We start from the raw sequence: 17,570 nt of genomic DNA on the forward strand, positions 1-17,570 counted from the left end.
GCTTCATGTGTTCTAATTTAAAAATATGTGCTGTCAGACAATGCTTACTTAATGGCTAAATAGATCAAACAATTTTTTGTAATTTCACAAATATTTGTGTAGGCTTAAATTTGCTATTACTTTGATAATTCAACAACTACAAAGGAAAATTTTGTAAGCACATTCATTTAAAATGTCCAAAACTCCTTCTTACGGTGGTGACTTAAGAACTGACGGTGGTGACAGTAATCTGAAGGTGGTGAAAGTGACCTAATTCTTACCTACATTTAGCAAAATAAATACCCCTCTCAAGTGAATGACATCTAGCATAAACACTTTATGTTTGTGTGTGCACAGTATGTTTGTGCATGTGTTTTTTCTTCATTTGTTAGATACTCTAGGAAGTAGGCCTAGATTATTAAAAATGTGGCATAAACAGGTTTTAAGTTGTTCAAATCCAAAATATAGAGGTGTATGTAGGGTTCGGCGTGAAGGTCACTACCGTGGAATAGCAGCACGACAGAGAGAATCTTTAGACCCCGACGCGGAGCGGAAGTGCTGCTAGGCCTAGGCCTATTCCACAAAGCGACCGACTCGCCGAAAGTTAACCCGCTTATTATATGGATATACTTAAATGATTCACACATGGCGGGGACATTTCTTTAGGCCTATTTAATGTTAAGTCTATTATAGTTTTTAATGTCAAAAGATTGTTGCTGCGCAAAACAAAACAGTGCCGTTGTGGAACACCGCTAGGCAACAGTAGGTAGCCAGGACAACAGGTGTTGTCTATCACAGCAGCTGATTAGAGTCTTGTTGAAAAGTCGCTTTAGCAGTGAAAAGTCTTGTTGCCATTGACAGCGGTCTGTTTTAGACCAACCCGTCCGTTATCGAAAAATAACAGACGTGCGAACGTTGGGGAGCCCCGTTGAAATGAATGGAGCATTCGACCGATGACGTCACACCATATAATAACATAGATTAACGTCTTGGCTGTGCAGTGAATGTATTGGCCAAGCTCCCCATGTATTACATTTTTCATAAAATGGGCTCTTTCTTGGTTTTGTCACCAGCGTCAGACAGAATTAGAAGTAAAAAAAATAAGTTTACTGTATTTAAGTGAATTACTTTTACAATTCAACATAATTGTAGATACTTATTGGAAGCATATTCTTAAAACTTGTCAAAAACATGTAAAACACATGCTTTTTTGTGAACTACATCACATGTCACCACCGTCAGTTTTTGTGACAAAAAACCTTCCAAATGCACCTCAGTGGAGGCTGGAGTATATGTTTGGGGCACAATTATTACTAACATGTCTGGTAATGTTTCATTAACTAGCACAATTTAGTAAAATATGGAACAAGATGATGAGCGGAACAAAATCTGACGGTGGTGACATCTGACGGTGTGAGACAAAAAAACACTCTTTTACATATTGTGCATTTTTTGCTCACATTAGCCACTTCGTTTTCGCTCTGTTTCTTAGGGGCTTCATGACGCTTCTGAAAAAGTATATATAATTAACATTAATGTAACAATAATACTATTAAAAGCCCCGACGGTGTTGACAGTTTATGGTTGGGACAGTACCAGTGTCCAAACAAATTATCAAATTGAGGAGAAATTAGTAAACTTACAGGAGCTTCAGTGATGGTGAAGTACTCAGTAGATCTAAAGGTTTGAAAAGGGGTCCTAAGTAATGACAATGACCTTGCGCATACCTGATTTTATTGTCTTTAAAAAAAAATCTGACGGTGGTGACTAATATGCTGGACACACTTTGAGCAATCAGAAAATAGTAGTAAATATTGCTTTACACGCACTATGTGCATATCTGCAGAACCACTTCAATATGGACTTTCACATCATGGTGATATTATTCAATAATATCAGTGATTTTTACATTTTAAGTCAATTGAAATGATGATGTCTGTCCTTGGGACAGCTGTTTTTACAGGGTGTGGGCAGGTTTATAGCCATGAAAAGTAATAAAATTACACTTAAATATTTCAAACGACTGTACATTTATGTAACAGACCCCTTTGTCTTTACCTGGATTCATTTTGTTCAAGAAAATGTAGTTTATTTTCAACAGAATTGGCAGTTTATTGTAGAGACATGTTTTAGCCGCTTTCTCAAGAATCAGTGATATGCAAAATTTCCTTGACTTCATTCATTCATTGGCAACCGTGAATTAAGAAAATGTTGTATTTCTTAGATGTAATTTCCTGCATTTTCACGAATTCTAACATCCCGTTTCCAGTTTCAGCTGAATAGGAACCAATACAAATCCAATTATATTTATTATTTAATTACAACCAATACAAATACAATACGAATGAGAAGTATTAACATTTTACCTCTATATATGAGGTCTATAATATATGAGCTTTATCAAATGCCTGTTACAGTACAAATTCACCATTTATAATAGAAGTGTGATGTGCATTTTACTACATATATACAGTATAACAGAGGGACCATTGGGTTAATGTCGTGCAGGTCTCGATTTTGCTCCGAGGGGCGTAATTGTGCATTTCGGTTATTTCATTGAAAAAAAAAAAAAAACTTAATATATATTTTTTTACATCCGGGCCGGATGGAACCCTCTGGCGGCCCGCGGGCCGTACGTTTGACACCCCTGCCTTAGATTTTATAGGCTAATGCAGTAGCCTAGGCCTATTAGGACACATCTTTTATTATTATTATTATTATTATTTATTTATTTATTTAAAGGTTTTCAAAAGCTGTTGTGTTCCCCCGTTTATTTATTTATGCACCTTTAGCACTTTTTTACGTAATATTCAAAATACAAACTATATTCCTCTGTAGGCCTACATTTCCTACCACGCTCAGTTCCCTGTAATGTGAGTCAGTCTGAGTAAACATGGCTGGTGTATTATGTTCTTTACGGTAAAGATATGTTGGGTTGTCTAAGATATGCCTGCACAGATATTGTATAGTTCGGGCTTGTTTGCTATTGATTTAGCTAAATATATAATATCCATTATATTTTCAATGCACTTAAATCGTGTTTTTGGACCAAGGTGAGCCCATTTCGTGCAACCATGCTGTAATGTTCAGCAATGAGTAATCTGTGACGTGTCTGTTGGGTCCTTCCAGCTTCCTGCTTCTTGGTGGAGTAGTGATTCACTGTAAAAATCGTCCAAGATGTAAGTTTATCACAATGAATTAAACCATTCTTCTGCGCGTATGTATGCGAAGTCTGTTGCTGTTTGTAACACTGTAAATATTGCCTGTTAACAGGTCGAAAGTCACATTTAAAATAACCCTGACGTCGGATCCGAGGCTACCTTACAAAGTGTAAGTGACAGATCATCACAGTCTTCTGCAATCTAGTTAGCCCATGAAAACATACGGTATGGAAAAAACGCTTTGCTCAGCCAAATTGTCTAATTGCAATCTTTCTTTTGGTCTGTGCATACGAAGGAAAGTCGTTTCCTGTCTCATTTTAACTGTGTGTTCTAAATAGTTCAGATTCAGGAAACTTCTCAAATGCACGTGAATGATTTATGTCAACAAACATGACGACCATTTACGATGTCTTCACTCTCCAGATTATTTGTCGGTGTATACAACACTATAGTGATTGTTAACTTGTAACACTGGAGTTTTCTCCCATTATATCTCTACCTTCTCCTGCCTGGCTGTCAGTCACTGCCATTACTTAAACCGTGAATAGCAAATAAAACCTTGAATATTGAACCTTTTACATTACATTAGTTTTTAGCAGACGCATTTGTTCAAAGCGACTTAAGGCTCAATTTAAACAAGAACAGGGTAAGGCACAGTGTACAGTTGCAACACTGATAGCAGTGTCCTACAAAGAGTAAAGAAGAGTACAATGCATTAAAAAGTAGCAAAAAGTAAACAAGACCTCAAGGTACAGTGTAGGCCTACAGTTGCAACACTGACAACATTGTCAAACACAAGCTAATAGAAGCAACATTAAATAATAGGAAGGTAACAAGGCAAATTGGATGATAAGCAAGACATCTAGGCGCAGTGTACAGTTGCAACACTGGCAACAATGTCCAACACAGTGATAAAGAAAAAATAACTTAAGTAAAGGATTTAAAAGGATGTTAAAAGCAAATTAGGTACATAGATGTTAGGTACATAAGAGATGTTAATAGCAGTGGCTTAAGGAAGACCTCAGAGACTAAGACTAAGGAAAGAGACTAAAAACTAAAGGCTACAAGGGGAGTAGAATTAGTTATGTTAGAGTGTTAAGCAGGGAAGCTGTCTCGGAAGAGGTGAATCTTCACTAGTTTCTTGAAGGTTGAGAGGGATGACCCTGCTCTGGTAGCTCATTCCACCATTGAGAAACAATGAACGAAAACCGTTTGGACTGAGGTTGCCTTGTGTGAGTAGAGGGCAAGACTAAACGGTTGGTATTGGAGGAACGCATTGCCCTGGTAGGAACATATGGCTTGAGCATATCCTTTAGCTAAGAATATTGGGTAACACTTTATTTTAGGGATACATCTATTAGCACTAATAAACACAATGTTAATGCCTGCATAAGTAACTTGTAAGGCATGTACTAAGCAAACGCTAAGGCCTACTAGGTCCTTACTAAGGTTAAATTGGTAATAAATCCCTTATTGTGCAAGAACAAGACATTTGCGAATACATGCCTAACAAATGTTTGATTTTGCTTTATAAAATTTTGATTTGTACATATTTGTACAAATTTTGCTTTTTTTAAAAATATATATATTTTTAGGGGCTTTTATGCCTTTATTTGATAGGACAGTCTGAGATGGTGACAGGAAGCAAGTGGGACAGAGTGACGGGGTGGGATTGGGAAATGACCCCGGCCGGACTCGAACCGGGGTACCCCATGGGCATGCAAGCCCAAATGTTGGGGGCTTAGCGTGCTGCGCCACAGTGCCCCCCTCTTTGTACATACCTTATGAGTTACTTATACAGACACATTGTATGAATTAGTGCTAATAGATGTATCCCTAAAATAAAGTGTTACCGAATATTGAACCTGATAGGCTGACGTGCCTTCCTACTGTAACTGTGTCCAATGGGGCCTGACCTCAGTGATTACAATGTCTTACCAGAATAGGTTGTATCATTCTCCCCAACATCATGCATAAATTGCTATGTACTCTAAGTTCTCTCTGATACAATGTACTCTTCACTCCGATTTCCTAAACACATTTCCTATGTTTAAAAAAATATTAACCAAGCTCCCCTTTTCTGGAGTTCCTTAACGTCTAATTTTGCACACACACCACTGCACATTCATTGCTCCTTTTCCTTTTAGATAATAATACTCTGCCTAATTGTATTTCAGATTAAGTGTCCCTGAAGGCACACCGTTTACAGCTGTGCTGAAATTTGCAGCTGAGGAGGTGAGTCTTTCTCTGTAGTTAGATGCCATCATTAGTTAGTTGTCCTGTCACTTACCCTCCTGGGATACGGTTCTGTGGGTTTGTAGGGAGAAATAAAGCCAATTTTTTAGTTGGATCTCCGACTTTGTAGTGCCAGACACCTAGCGGTACTTTCAGTCTGGGGCAGCAAAGTAACTTACGTTGGTGGACGATTTTTTTTTCAAGGCTCATGTATGCTGTGTGTCACATGGCTATACCAGTACTACAGTACTGTATAGTACAGTAGCCTTTGCCGTAGTTATTTCACAGTAGTCTTGTTCATGTTGGAACCATACAGCAGAGAGGCTGATGCATCTTGGCTTTTGCTAAACTTAGTTTTAATTGTAGGCATGTTCAAACTCTGGAAAGTAGTAGTAGCAGGCATCTGTCTTTGGGTGCGTGGTAAAAGTTGTCAAATGGAGTAGACTCGCAGTCGCTGAACTTAGCCCATAGTTAACAACATATGCTTTGCCCAAGATGATTGAAGATGTATTCCTGACCTCTGAGAAGGGATTGTGGGAAAAAAAGTTTGTTATGGCATGATCCCAGATTCAGTGGAAGGATTTTAGTTTATTACATGAATTCAGAAGTTAAAGGAGTTCAGTTTGGCACTTGCATTGTCTTTGGACATTCAATACAGTATGCTTCTTATGGGTCATTTCACGTGAAATCAGACACTTTGGGACCCGACCGACCCGGATTTCAATCATACTTGGTGTGCCTTTTCAGTAGCAAGGTAGCACCCCAGAACTGCATTGGTTTGAATCTGACACTAATATTAAGGGAGAAACAGACTAGGAAAGGTTCACATGTGAGGGTAGGACACTATACATTCAGCCTTGAATATATCAGTCAGTGTTAGTCACAAAAAGATGCCTGTGGTGTTGTTTGAAAGCTCTTTTCTGGCTCTACATATTACACAATCGCCTTGGAATACAACTACTCTCAGAATATGAATTATGATAAATTGAAAAATTAAAAATTGAATATCTAAAAAACTCATATTTTAAAATGTCCAGTTCCTTGTCCAAACGTAGCCGGCAATGTCATGAGCAGCACCTAAAATGCTGGTGTTCGGTTTGTTATTCATTTCAGAGAGAAGTTGACTCACAAATATGGCATCATACAGACCACTTACTAATAATATGGTAATACCATAGTAGCATCACATGACAAAACAAAAACAAAACAAAAATGGTCAGTGTCCATGGTCCCAGGTTTCAGAAACTAAGGCAGATGTCCATTTATACACACCAAATGATGATATGTGAATGTTTGAACATTCCTTCTCTGTGTACCTGTGCCATCTTCCCTTTACCGTACTTTAAAGAGATAATCAATGGCTACACTCTCATTTTGTACTCTACCAGTGCATTTGAAGCAGCAGCTGTGTCTTTTGTAGATAATGTATAAGTACGTCCCTTTGCAGTTACAGGTTCCACTACCAGAAGCACATCCTTATGATCCATGACAAGTCTATCTAATCTGAAGGGAAAAGTGAAGGATGGAGATGGCCCATGAGGATGCAGGAAGTTCAGTTTCACCTCTCCAGTGCTCGGCATACATTCCTCAGCACATGCTAGCCACCAGTTGCCATCATATACAGCTACAACATACCCTTTGATGCTTGAAAATGTAACACATTCCTTTACTGAGCTCACTCTTTCAACTCTGCCTTCTCTGAATGCTGAAAATGGCCTAACTTCCACTGTGTCCATTGACAATGGGCAGAAGCTGTGTAGTTTTTGAGTACCTGGAATAGTTCTTGCAGATTCAAACCTTTTCAACAGGTTCTCAGCTTCATGATGGTACATCTCTGTTGTGGCAAACTGGCAATGGATGTTTTTGACATTATCCTTGACTGACTCCCTTGAACCAGGAACATTTTTAAAACAAATAATTCAAGATGCTATTCAATCATTTCACTGGAACAACCAGTGCATGCCACAATCCATCCATTTGTATGCTACTACCAAGATCAGTTGAAACTGGGGAAAAAAATCTAACACCAAAACAGATTTTTTTTCCCCCAGTTTCAACTGATCTTGGTAGTAGCATACAAATGGATGGATTGTGGCATGCACTGGTTGTTCCAGTGAAATGATTGAATAGCATCTTGAATTATAAAACTATAGTTTTAAAAACGTTCCTGGTTCAAGGGAGTCAGTCAAGGATAATGTCAAGAACATCCATTGCCAGTTTGCCACAACAGAGATGTACCATCATGAAGCTGAGAACCTGTTGAAAAGGTTTGAATCTGCAAGAACTATTCCAGGTACTCAAAAACTACACAGCTTCTGCCCATTGTCAATGGACACAGTGGAAGTTAGGCCATTTTCAGCATTCAGAGAAGGCAGAGTTGAAAGAGTGAGCTCAGTAAAGGAATGTGTTACATTTTCAAGCATCAAAGGGTATGTTGTAGCTGTATATGATGGCAACTGGTGGCTAGCATGTGCTGAGGAATGTATGCCGAGCACTGGAGAGGTGAAACTGAACTTCCTGCATCCTCATGGGCCATCTCCATCCTTCACTTTTCCCTTCAGATTAGATAGACTTGTCATGGATCATAAGGATGTGCTTCTGGTAGTGGAACCTGTAACTGCAAAGGGACGTACTTATACATTATCTACAAAAGACACAGCTGCTGCTTCAAATGCACTGGTAGAGTACAAAATGAGAGTGTAGCCATTGATTATCTCTTTAAAGTACGGTAAAGGGAAGATGGCACAGGTACACAGAGAAGGAATGTTCAAACATTCACATATCATCATTTGGTGTGTATAAATGGACATCTGCCTTAGTTTCTGAAACCTGGGACCATGGACACTGACCATTTTTGTTTTGTTTTTGTTTTGTCATGTGATGCTACTATGGTATTACCATATTATTAGTAAGTGGTCTGTATGATGCCATATTTGTGAGTCAACTTCTCTCTGAAATGAATAACAAACCGAACACCAGCATTTTAGGTGCTGCTCATGACATTGCCGGCTACGTTTGGACAAGGAACTGGACATTTTAAAATATGAGTTTTTTAGATATTCAATTTTTAATTTTTCAATTTATCATAATTCATATTCTGAGAGTAGTTGTATTCCAAGGCGATTGTGTAATATGTAGAGCCAGAAAAGAGCTTTCAAACAACACCACAGGCATCTTTTTGTGACTAACACTGACTGATATATTCAAGGCTGAATGTATAGTGTCCTACCCTCACATGTGAACCTTTCCTAGTCTGTTTCTCCCTTAATATTAGTGTCAGATTCAAACCAATGCAGTTCTGGGGTGCTACCTTGCTACTGAAAAGGCACACCAAGTATGATTGAAATCCGGGTCGGTCGGGTCCCAAAGTGTCTGATTTCACGTGAAATGACCCGTATGCATGTCAAAATATGGGAGGTACTGTGTTGTCCCTGCATGACTAGACTAAGGGATAACTTTCATGTCATCATACTTTTCATTGCACAACACCTTGCTATTGCAGTGTACTTTTGCCTTAGAAAGTGATGTCGTTTCGTATCAGAAATCAATCTTTTACTCACATGCCCACATACAGAAGAATGGATAAGACATTGTCGAGCTACTTTTCCACTCAAACTGATAGTGCTGCAGTTCACTAATAAGCTTAAATGGAGTAAACACAAGTTGGCTTGTGGAGAGAGAGGGCGTGAGAAAGAGAGAGAGATTAAAGGATTCAATTATGATTTTTGCCTTTGCGGCTTTTTTGTGAAGGCAAGTTGTTGCCTGTGCTGTGGATGTTATCCATTACGTACATCTCTCTTTTCAAGCAATTGATTTACGCTGGCTTGGCTCTTCAATAGGTGTTGGATCGTCTTATCGTTTTGGATCCCTGTGTGGAGTTTGAAGTGCTGATATCAGGCTTGGGGTGCTGCTTAAAGGATTTTTCTGATCTTGATTCACAGAATAAGAATTATGAAGTGATCCCTCGAGGGGGTTGAATAGTTGCCATTTCCCTCAGATACTGTGCAGAAATGCCATTGCTCGGCATCAGTTTTCAGATCTTTATTGATTCATTTCACATAGTTTTGCAATTGAAGCAAGTTAGTGGAGTAGAAAGTTGATTGTGTTTTGTCCAGATATGCTGACACAGTGATGATGACTCTTCAAACAGTTTCTTTAGTTTTGGATTAAGGCTTTCCTTGTCATTGCAGGACTAAGTAGTAGAAAATTGTATGCTTGCCTTCATCTTGTAGTATTGCAAGCACCATCTGTGTAGCATCTGAGTGTTTTGTTCAGTCCATACAAGCACAGATTGTATTGTTTATATTAAAGTTCATAAGGGTTGGAGCAGGCGTCACCCAACTGTTTTTCTCTTCCTTTTAAGGGTGCTGACCAAGATATTGTAAAACTGAAAAATGAAAAAAGGTTGCACCATGCATAGGTTTCTTTATTACATATCTGTGTAATAAAGAAACCTATGAATGGTGCGACCTTTTTTCATTTTTCATTGTTTATATTAGCAAATGCATTCTATATTTGTTGATCTGGTATCAACAATGCAATAGTAGTAATATCATTGATTTACGTCTCAGGCATATGCTGATTGAGTGTAGCTTTCTCTGAAGCGCTGGCTTCTACGCCAATATCAGGGGTGAATTTCTCAAAACCAAAGTTGCTAACTACATGAGCTACTTTGCTGTTTTCAATGCATTTTCCCATTGGCAACTACCGAAGTTGCTAACAGGCTAACAACTTCTCTTTTGAGAAACTCCCCCCAGGAATGTCATGAAAAGCTGAGCTTGTGAGATTTTTGGCTTGGAACATCTGCTAATTTAAATTGTGCTGTACACATATTAAGATGACACACCCAATGTAGTGCTGGGGGAAAACCCCTGAACTGCTTTTGAACTGTAACTTAACTACAGGTGGTAAATCGCAGTCTGTCTGAATGTTGTTGACTGTTGGTGCCAAAGTGATGTGCCACATCCCTGGCAAACATACAGGCAGAAATGGCACCAGTGGATGTGGCTACATCTTGAAAACTGTATGTATGTTGTAGGCTGTAGGGTTTCTATGAGAACTATGGCCCATGTCCCAAAGGCTCCCGTTGACCACATAGAATGATGCAGCCAGTGGACCATGTTGCATTGACATTGCATTGGAATGAAATCCAGAGCCTGGTGGTTTTCTTGACTCTAGGCCAGGGATGCCTGGCTTTTGATAGCTTTGGCTGGCCCAGGAAGAAAATCTTGAACGACTCCCCCAATCCAATACATACCATGTATGTGGACCCAATTCTTGTCCACCTTCCTCCCAGGGCCCAGGACGACTGAACCCTTAGACTAGCCCAGTGTTTCTCAACCAGGGTGCCGTGGAAACGTGGCAGATAAATAAATTATGCAATATCGTACATATTTGTCTAGATTAATAAATTAATGCTTAGTCAGTGGAATCTTTCATCAGCCCCATTAAGCTGCAACTGCGAACGTAGGTTGTGTGACGTCTCCAAATGTGTTACTTTTCTAAGCTTGTGTGGTATTGGATGCGATGCCATGTTACGACTTGTTGATTTAGGGGTGCCTTGAATTTTGCTGTGATTTGAAAGGGTGCCTCGCCTAAAAAAGGTTGAGAAACACTGGTCTAGCCCACTGTCCACACCCCCACCCACCCCCCTTTAGGCCCCCCAGCCTCTTGGTGTCTCCCCAGGATGCTGTGTCATTTGCAGCTGGCAGGGCTGTTGGCGTCTCAGAGGAGAAATGGAACACATTGCTCAATCACTATATTGCTTAACCTTCTGTAGAGGCCAGTGTTAATTTCGTCAACCACGACGATGACGAAAATATTTCGTCAACGCCCCTTTTTCCCTTGACGATGACGAGACGATGACGCACTAAAAATTGCCTCAAGCATATCAAAATATGACGAAAATAAAAAAATATTTTCGTCAAGGAGACTAAGACGAGACGAAATGTACAAGCCATGGACGAATGGACATTAAAAATATATAATTATTTATAATTAATTTGTAATTTGTAATTGTAATATAGGCCTAAGTGTCTTGAACTTCATAGGTGATTGCGCGCTCACGCTGTGTTGCCTCGCTTGTAGCCTATCTGCTGGCAGCCAATGCATGGCGCTGCTCAGTCAGTAGTTCTGTAGCCTAGTAGTTCAGTGAGTCCATTTAAGTTGAGTTTAGGTCCTAAAACATTCCCAGAAAAAGAGAACAAATAGCCGACGTTGAGGGAAGTGTTCATTTTGAAACATGTTCAACAACCCTCTTATCCATGACGAAGACATGTGTTTCTGCAGTAGGTAATGACAGTCGCGCCAATCCTCCTCTGATACTGTCATTCTAAACCTCCTCGAGCTTCCACTATTCTCCTTTTCACTTATGCTGTCTTAGCCCGGCGTTCGTTGTCTGTTCTTTTTTTGTAATGTTTGCTATATTTGTTGTTTAACCATATGAGTAGGCAGCAAGCAAATCATGAAGGTCGGATTTGTGAATTTATTTAAATCAGTCACCGCGGGAGCGCGCACCAGCAGGGGGAAAGTTGGCCTGTCTAAAGTAACAGAGGCACGGCTACTGTAGCCTAGTTTTGAAAAGAATCAATGGATGGGCGATCGCTAAGGAGTTTTAAACTGTTGACATTTGAAACTTGTTCTCGTCGAGAGCAACGCTAAAAGACCCAAGGAAGTCGACAGCATTTCCGTGCGTCTTCAGCGTCTTCCTAAGTTCCAAAAAGTCTTTCTAGTCAGGGTCATTTTTCCAAAAAGTTGACACCTGAAGGCAAATCATGTTAATTTTCGGCATACAACTGATTTAGGGGTATTCAAGGGTGCTGAATCCAAATCTGCCGTATGCCGGACGCAAAAATGTACCGAAATGCCTCAAACGGGCAAAATCCAATATGGCCGCCGCCACCGTGTTAAAATCCTGCAATCACTTTTCTTTTGGACTAAATAAGGTATGAATTTGAAAATAGCACTTATTTTTATGTTTTCAGACATGGGGAAAGCCATTATGTCATCAGATTTAAGCTCAGCTTGGAAGAAAATGCTTATGCCATTGGCTGGCAGCCATTTTAAAAGCAGAGAGCCTCATATTGTCAGCGATTTTTAATTTTTTTACTAATCTTTCAAGATTCACAGAAAAAATGCTCTTTGTCTCTGTGAACACAAATACTACAGAAAACTACACTGGACTGTCTACTTTCACCTGGAAAAAGAAGTTTGTGTCTACCTTTTTCCATTCTTTAGTTATGGGCAGTAGAACATGGGATGACACCACAAAAAAACACAGATTTTTGACCCCAAAATACTGCACTTCTCTCTGCCCATATCTTTAAGGACATATTGTCTTTGATAGTGTTCATGTTTGATGTGCAACATTTTCAGGGGGTTTGAAGGGTGCTTAATGCCAATATGATGTATAAATAAATGTATATTCCCATAGTACATCAAAATGAAGGAATCCAATATGGCCGCCGTCACCAGTCTACAGTGTACGTTTCTTTGATTACACAAGGTAAACTCTTAAGTACATTATGTAGCATTAGGTTTTCATACAGGGAGAATTTCCATACTCAGATTTAAGATAGATATCAAAGGAAATGATTTCAATGTAGTCTGAATGCATGATTGCAACAGGAACATAGGGTGACACCACAAAAAAACAATATACTGCAAAATACTGCACTTGTCTCATCTCCCACATTTCCCCAAGTGTCTTTGATAGTGTTCATGTTTGATATGCAGCATTTTAAGGGGTTTTGAAGGGTGCTTAATTCAAATATTCAAATATGCTGTGTATTAGGCTCAAAACCTCTCTAATAGGCCTACCTCAAAATGAATTAATCGAATATGGACGCCATCACCAGACAAGGTGGACTCTTAATTACATTGTAGCTATAGGTTGTCATACATGGAGAATTCATCTCCATACTCAGATTTAAGATTAGAATCAAAGGACATGATTTCATAGGTTGAATTCATGTTTACAAGTGACAGTTGACTTTCATGTCAATAAGCTGTTCTTTTGAATGAAAATGTTTTCTCTACTTCCACTTTTATTTTAATGCTTATTATAACATGATGCAATATGTCCACCTCAATCCACCTCTTCCATTATGAGACAAATTTACACACATAAGTCTGAATGTGCCTAAATATAATATGCACATCTACATTTTGTGCATTAGGAATTCATTGTTTGCCGATTTTATTGCGGTGCTTACATTATATCTTTGGATGGTGGAAAGGTGAAACGTGGATCAAAACAGTTCATGTTATTGTGAGGAATTTACTTGATATATGTTAACTCCTTCCCAACCATTAGGCCTATCAACCTCCTCCTCTCCAGTGATTTGGCAGGACACACAATAGGGTCATTCCACGCCAAATCAACAAGTGCCCGCGCACTTAGGTCTCAAAAAATTCTGAAAATATTACCAAGTGTACCCATGGTACTTAAGAGAAACACTGTACATTTATTTGAATGTAAGATGTATACTCTCCGTGTTACAGCCAATTTTACTGGGGGAGGGGGGTGCCCATTTTGTTCACACTCTTTTTTTGGTCAAAGTTCACAAGCCCCTAGCTCAATAACTAAACCATGTAGGAAGCTCACATTTGGCATGCTGGTACATAGATAGGAATAGTTTGTTGCTAAACTGTCAGTTTTGGTCTGTATGATCCTGCATCGTCATAGCATTCCCTCAAAGACGATACAAATGGTACTGGAGTTTTTGGCTGTGCTCTGTTTAGGCCTTCAGAAGACATATTTGTGCCCAACATAGCCCCATGATTTTTTTCCCTTGTAGATACAAGTAGAAACACTCCCATAAAAATATATAAATAGAAAGGAAACCCCATCAGTGTTTGACCAGAAGACCTCACAAGTCTGACAAATCATTTTGGGTGTCATTTTCAGAGCACCAGAACACCTTGTGGGATTGTCCACAGATTTTTATTTTATTTTTTTTCTTCATTCTCCATGAAGTCTTCTTTTTAAAAATGCCAAAGAGACTTGTCTTATGTGATGTTTTCGTTTTTAATTTCCACCCTGAACATGGGCAAAATGCAAAAAGAGAGCAACATGATTTCTATAACATTTAATAAAAAGACTAAATAATCAAATGCAAATTTTGCCCAGACATGATCACCCGAGAGTCCTTGTGCAGGGGTGCAGATATCCCTTTCAATTTCAATGATTTCAGGAGCGTTCAATGTGGTAGCAGGTTCACACACCAAAAGAGACAGTAGGTCAGGCACAAAGAGTCATGTTGTTACTTTTTGTGACCAGCAGATGGCAGCGGAAGAAACGCATAGAAAACATATTGCTCTCAATGTGCATGGTGCCCATGTTCAGGTTGGAAATTAAACAAGAAAACATCACATAAGACAAGTCTCATTGGCATTTTTAAAAAGAAGAATTCATGGAGAATGAAGAAAAAAATAAAATAAAAATCTGTGGACAATCCCACAAGGGGTTCTGGAGCTCTGAAAATGGCACCCAAGATGATTTGTCAGACTTGTGAGGTCTTCTTTTCAAACACTGATGGGGTTTCCTTCCTATTTATAGCTTTTTATGAGAGTGTTTCTACTTGTATCTACAAGGGGAAAAATCAAGAGGCTATGTTGGGCACAAATATGTATTCTGAAGGCCTAAACAGAGCACAGCCAAAAACTCCAGTACAATTTGTATCATCTTTGGGGGAATGCTATGACGATGCAGCATCATACAGACCAAAACTGACAGTGTAGCAACAAACTATTCCTATCTATGTACCAGCATGCCAAATGTGAGCTTCCTACATGGTTTAGTTATTGAGCTAGGGGCTTGTGAACTTTGACCAAAAAAAGAGTGTGAACAAAATGGGCACCCCCCTCCCCCAGTAAAATTGGCTGTAACACGGAGAGTATACATCTTACATTCAAATACATTTACAGTGTTTCTCTTAAGTACCATGGGTACACTTGGTAATATTTTCAGAATTTTTTGAGACCCAAGTGCGCGGGCACTTGTTGATTTGGCGTGGAATGACCCAATATCATGCACTGCATGGCACTTTTGCTGCAAATGCAACAAAAGCAAAGTATGGCGTTTTGCAATGATCAGTCCTATCTAATTCAGATGGCACATGGTTACATAAAATGCCCCACATTATCAAATCTCTATATTGAGTCAGGCCCACATACCCCTTCCTATCCTCCTGCCAGTCACCGAAGTGGGATGGGTGGTATTGAACAGGGCTTTAGTCCCACTGCTCCTGTATCTGCCACTTATACATGGGTTCTCATTGTTTATTAACACAATGTTATGAAGAGGGGCAAGACACTGGCAGCCAACCACGTGAGCTTTTTTTTTTGACAGACAGCGGTTTCCAACAATCAGAGGCTGAGTTGTGCGCGGCTAGGTTCGCAGTCAGGTTATAAACAAAATTTAGAACCCATGTATTCTCAAGGCACACAAAGACATCACAACTTGTGCTTGCCTCATCCAACACTGCATCTGCAAGAAGAGGCATGGAGTACATGGAGTCAAGCAGTTGCTGCAATTCAGCAACTCCAGGAGGGGTGATTAGGAATAGGTTAACTTAGTATACCAAGTAAACAATTTTGGTTAGAGTAGAGGAGGGTGACTGTATGTGCATATATATTTGGTATATATATAAACTGGTATCAGAAGTAGTGTGGAGTCAAGTCTCTTGGCGGAAATACGTAGGATGGTGCGCAAGGCTAATAGAAATGGGCACCCTCGTCTTTCTCACAGCACATGAACACAATATTCAAAAAAGGACATTCCAAGTCAGCAAGGACATTCTGATTTTTGATACCCCCTCCTCGTATTACTTAACCCATTGTGTCCTGGAAACACATATAGGTTTTTCAGGATCTTGAGATTTTAGCTGTTTTATTACTGTAACTATGCGGGTATGTTAGAGCTGAATGAGCACATTACAATGCAAGGGGAGGGTATTGGCTTTTAAATGTAACTCATTTCATGTTTGTATGTGCTTCGGAGGCTGAGACATTGCGGATTTAATAGGAAGAGGGCACCCTTTCTCAAAAAGGGCTTAGGACAAAATGGGTTAATTAGCAGTCCTTTTTTAGAATATTGTGTTCATGTGCTGTGAGAAAGACAGGGAAGTGCCCATTTCTGTGCCTCGGCACCTTAAAACTACCACTTGCTCTTCTGCCTGCCATTGGCTCTCTCTCTCTCCAGCTGAGCACCGTTATTGATACACTGCAGATGTACATTCCAGTATATTTTAACTAGGCCAATTTAAAGTCTATACTTGCACAATTCTACCAACAGAAGATAACAGACAGACTCTCTTTTCCTCCTGCTCCCCTGTTCAGCAGGGCTGGATCCCCACATGGCTGCATGCTGAGCCCCCATCTAAAGTCTATCTGTCCATGACTGCAGCATGACCAGCAAAAGGGACTGAAGGTGGCAGCCTGGTGTACAGAGACCGAGACAAATGTCTCTAACTCTGAATAAAAAGAAAACCAAAGAGATCATTGCTGCCTTCAGGAGGCACACCTATAGCGAGAATAGACCTAGCCCTATCTGAACTTCCCACTGTCACAGAGCTAAAACATTGTCTTGGACATTATCCTGGTTCTGAGTTCTTGGGTCTGTACAGATGTATCATTGGCACTACAGATGTATCATCAAAGTAAGGACCAAAGACTAAAACCACATTTCACACACATGGACTGTCTGACTGTTCATTACAATCTCTTGTTCCCCTGATCTCCTTCCATCCTCCGGTTGTTGTGCAATAATTGATACAGTGCAATGTGCTGAGCTGAATTCTTGCCGTACTACAGAACAAAGGCCAGCCTTGTAATTAATGGTTATAATTGTCACAGAGTGGCCATCTCAGCTGAAATATGTACATTAAGCAAGACAATCTATGCAATAACTTTGGATGACTGATGTGCAATACCAGCCTGAGTATGTCCTTTATGTATATATTCTCACACACACACACACACACACACACACACACACACACACACACACACACACACACACACACACACACACACACACACACACACACACACACACACACACACACACACACACACACACACAATGCCACTCCCTTATCTGTACACTCTATTCTATTCTATTCTATTCTATTCTATTCTATATATTATTCACATCAGTCTGCCTCTTGATCCCCTTTATAGGCCTAGATATAC

General features: G+C 39.6%; 1 protein-coding gene across 1 annotated transcript in view; it reads left to right on the forward strand.

Annotated features, from left to right (window-relative positions):
- Nucleotides 1-3,102: 3,102 nt before the first annotated feature.
- ufm1 (ubiquitin-fold modifier 1) overlaps nucleotides 3,103-17,570 on the forward strand; it is a 22,363-nt gene continuing 7,895 nt past the window's right edge. The window contains exons 1-3 of the mRNA XM_063203411.1: nucleotides 3,103-3,158; nucleotides 3,253-3,309; nucleotides 5,318-5,375. Coding sequence (XP_063059481.1) covers nucleotides 3,157-3,158; nucleotides 3,253-3,309; nucleotides 5,318-5,375 — 117 coding nt within the window. The 5' untranslated portion in view covers nucleotides 3,103-3,156. The remainder of the gene's footprint in view (nucleotides 3,159-3,252; nucleotides 3,310-5,317; nucleotides 5,376-17,570) is intronic.

Source organism: Engraulis encrasicolus, chromosome 7, assembly GCF_034702125.1.
Source record: "Engraulis encrasicolus isolate BLACKSEA-1 chromosome 7, IST_EnEncr_1.0, whole genome shotgun sequence".
Taxonomy (NCBI): domain Eukaryota; kingdom Metazoa; phylum Chordata; class Actinopteri; order Clupeiformes; family Engraulidae; genus Engraulis; species Engraulis encrasicolus.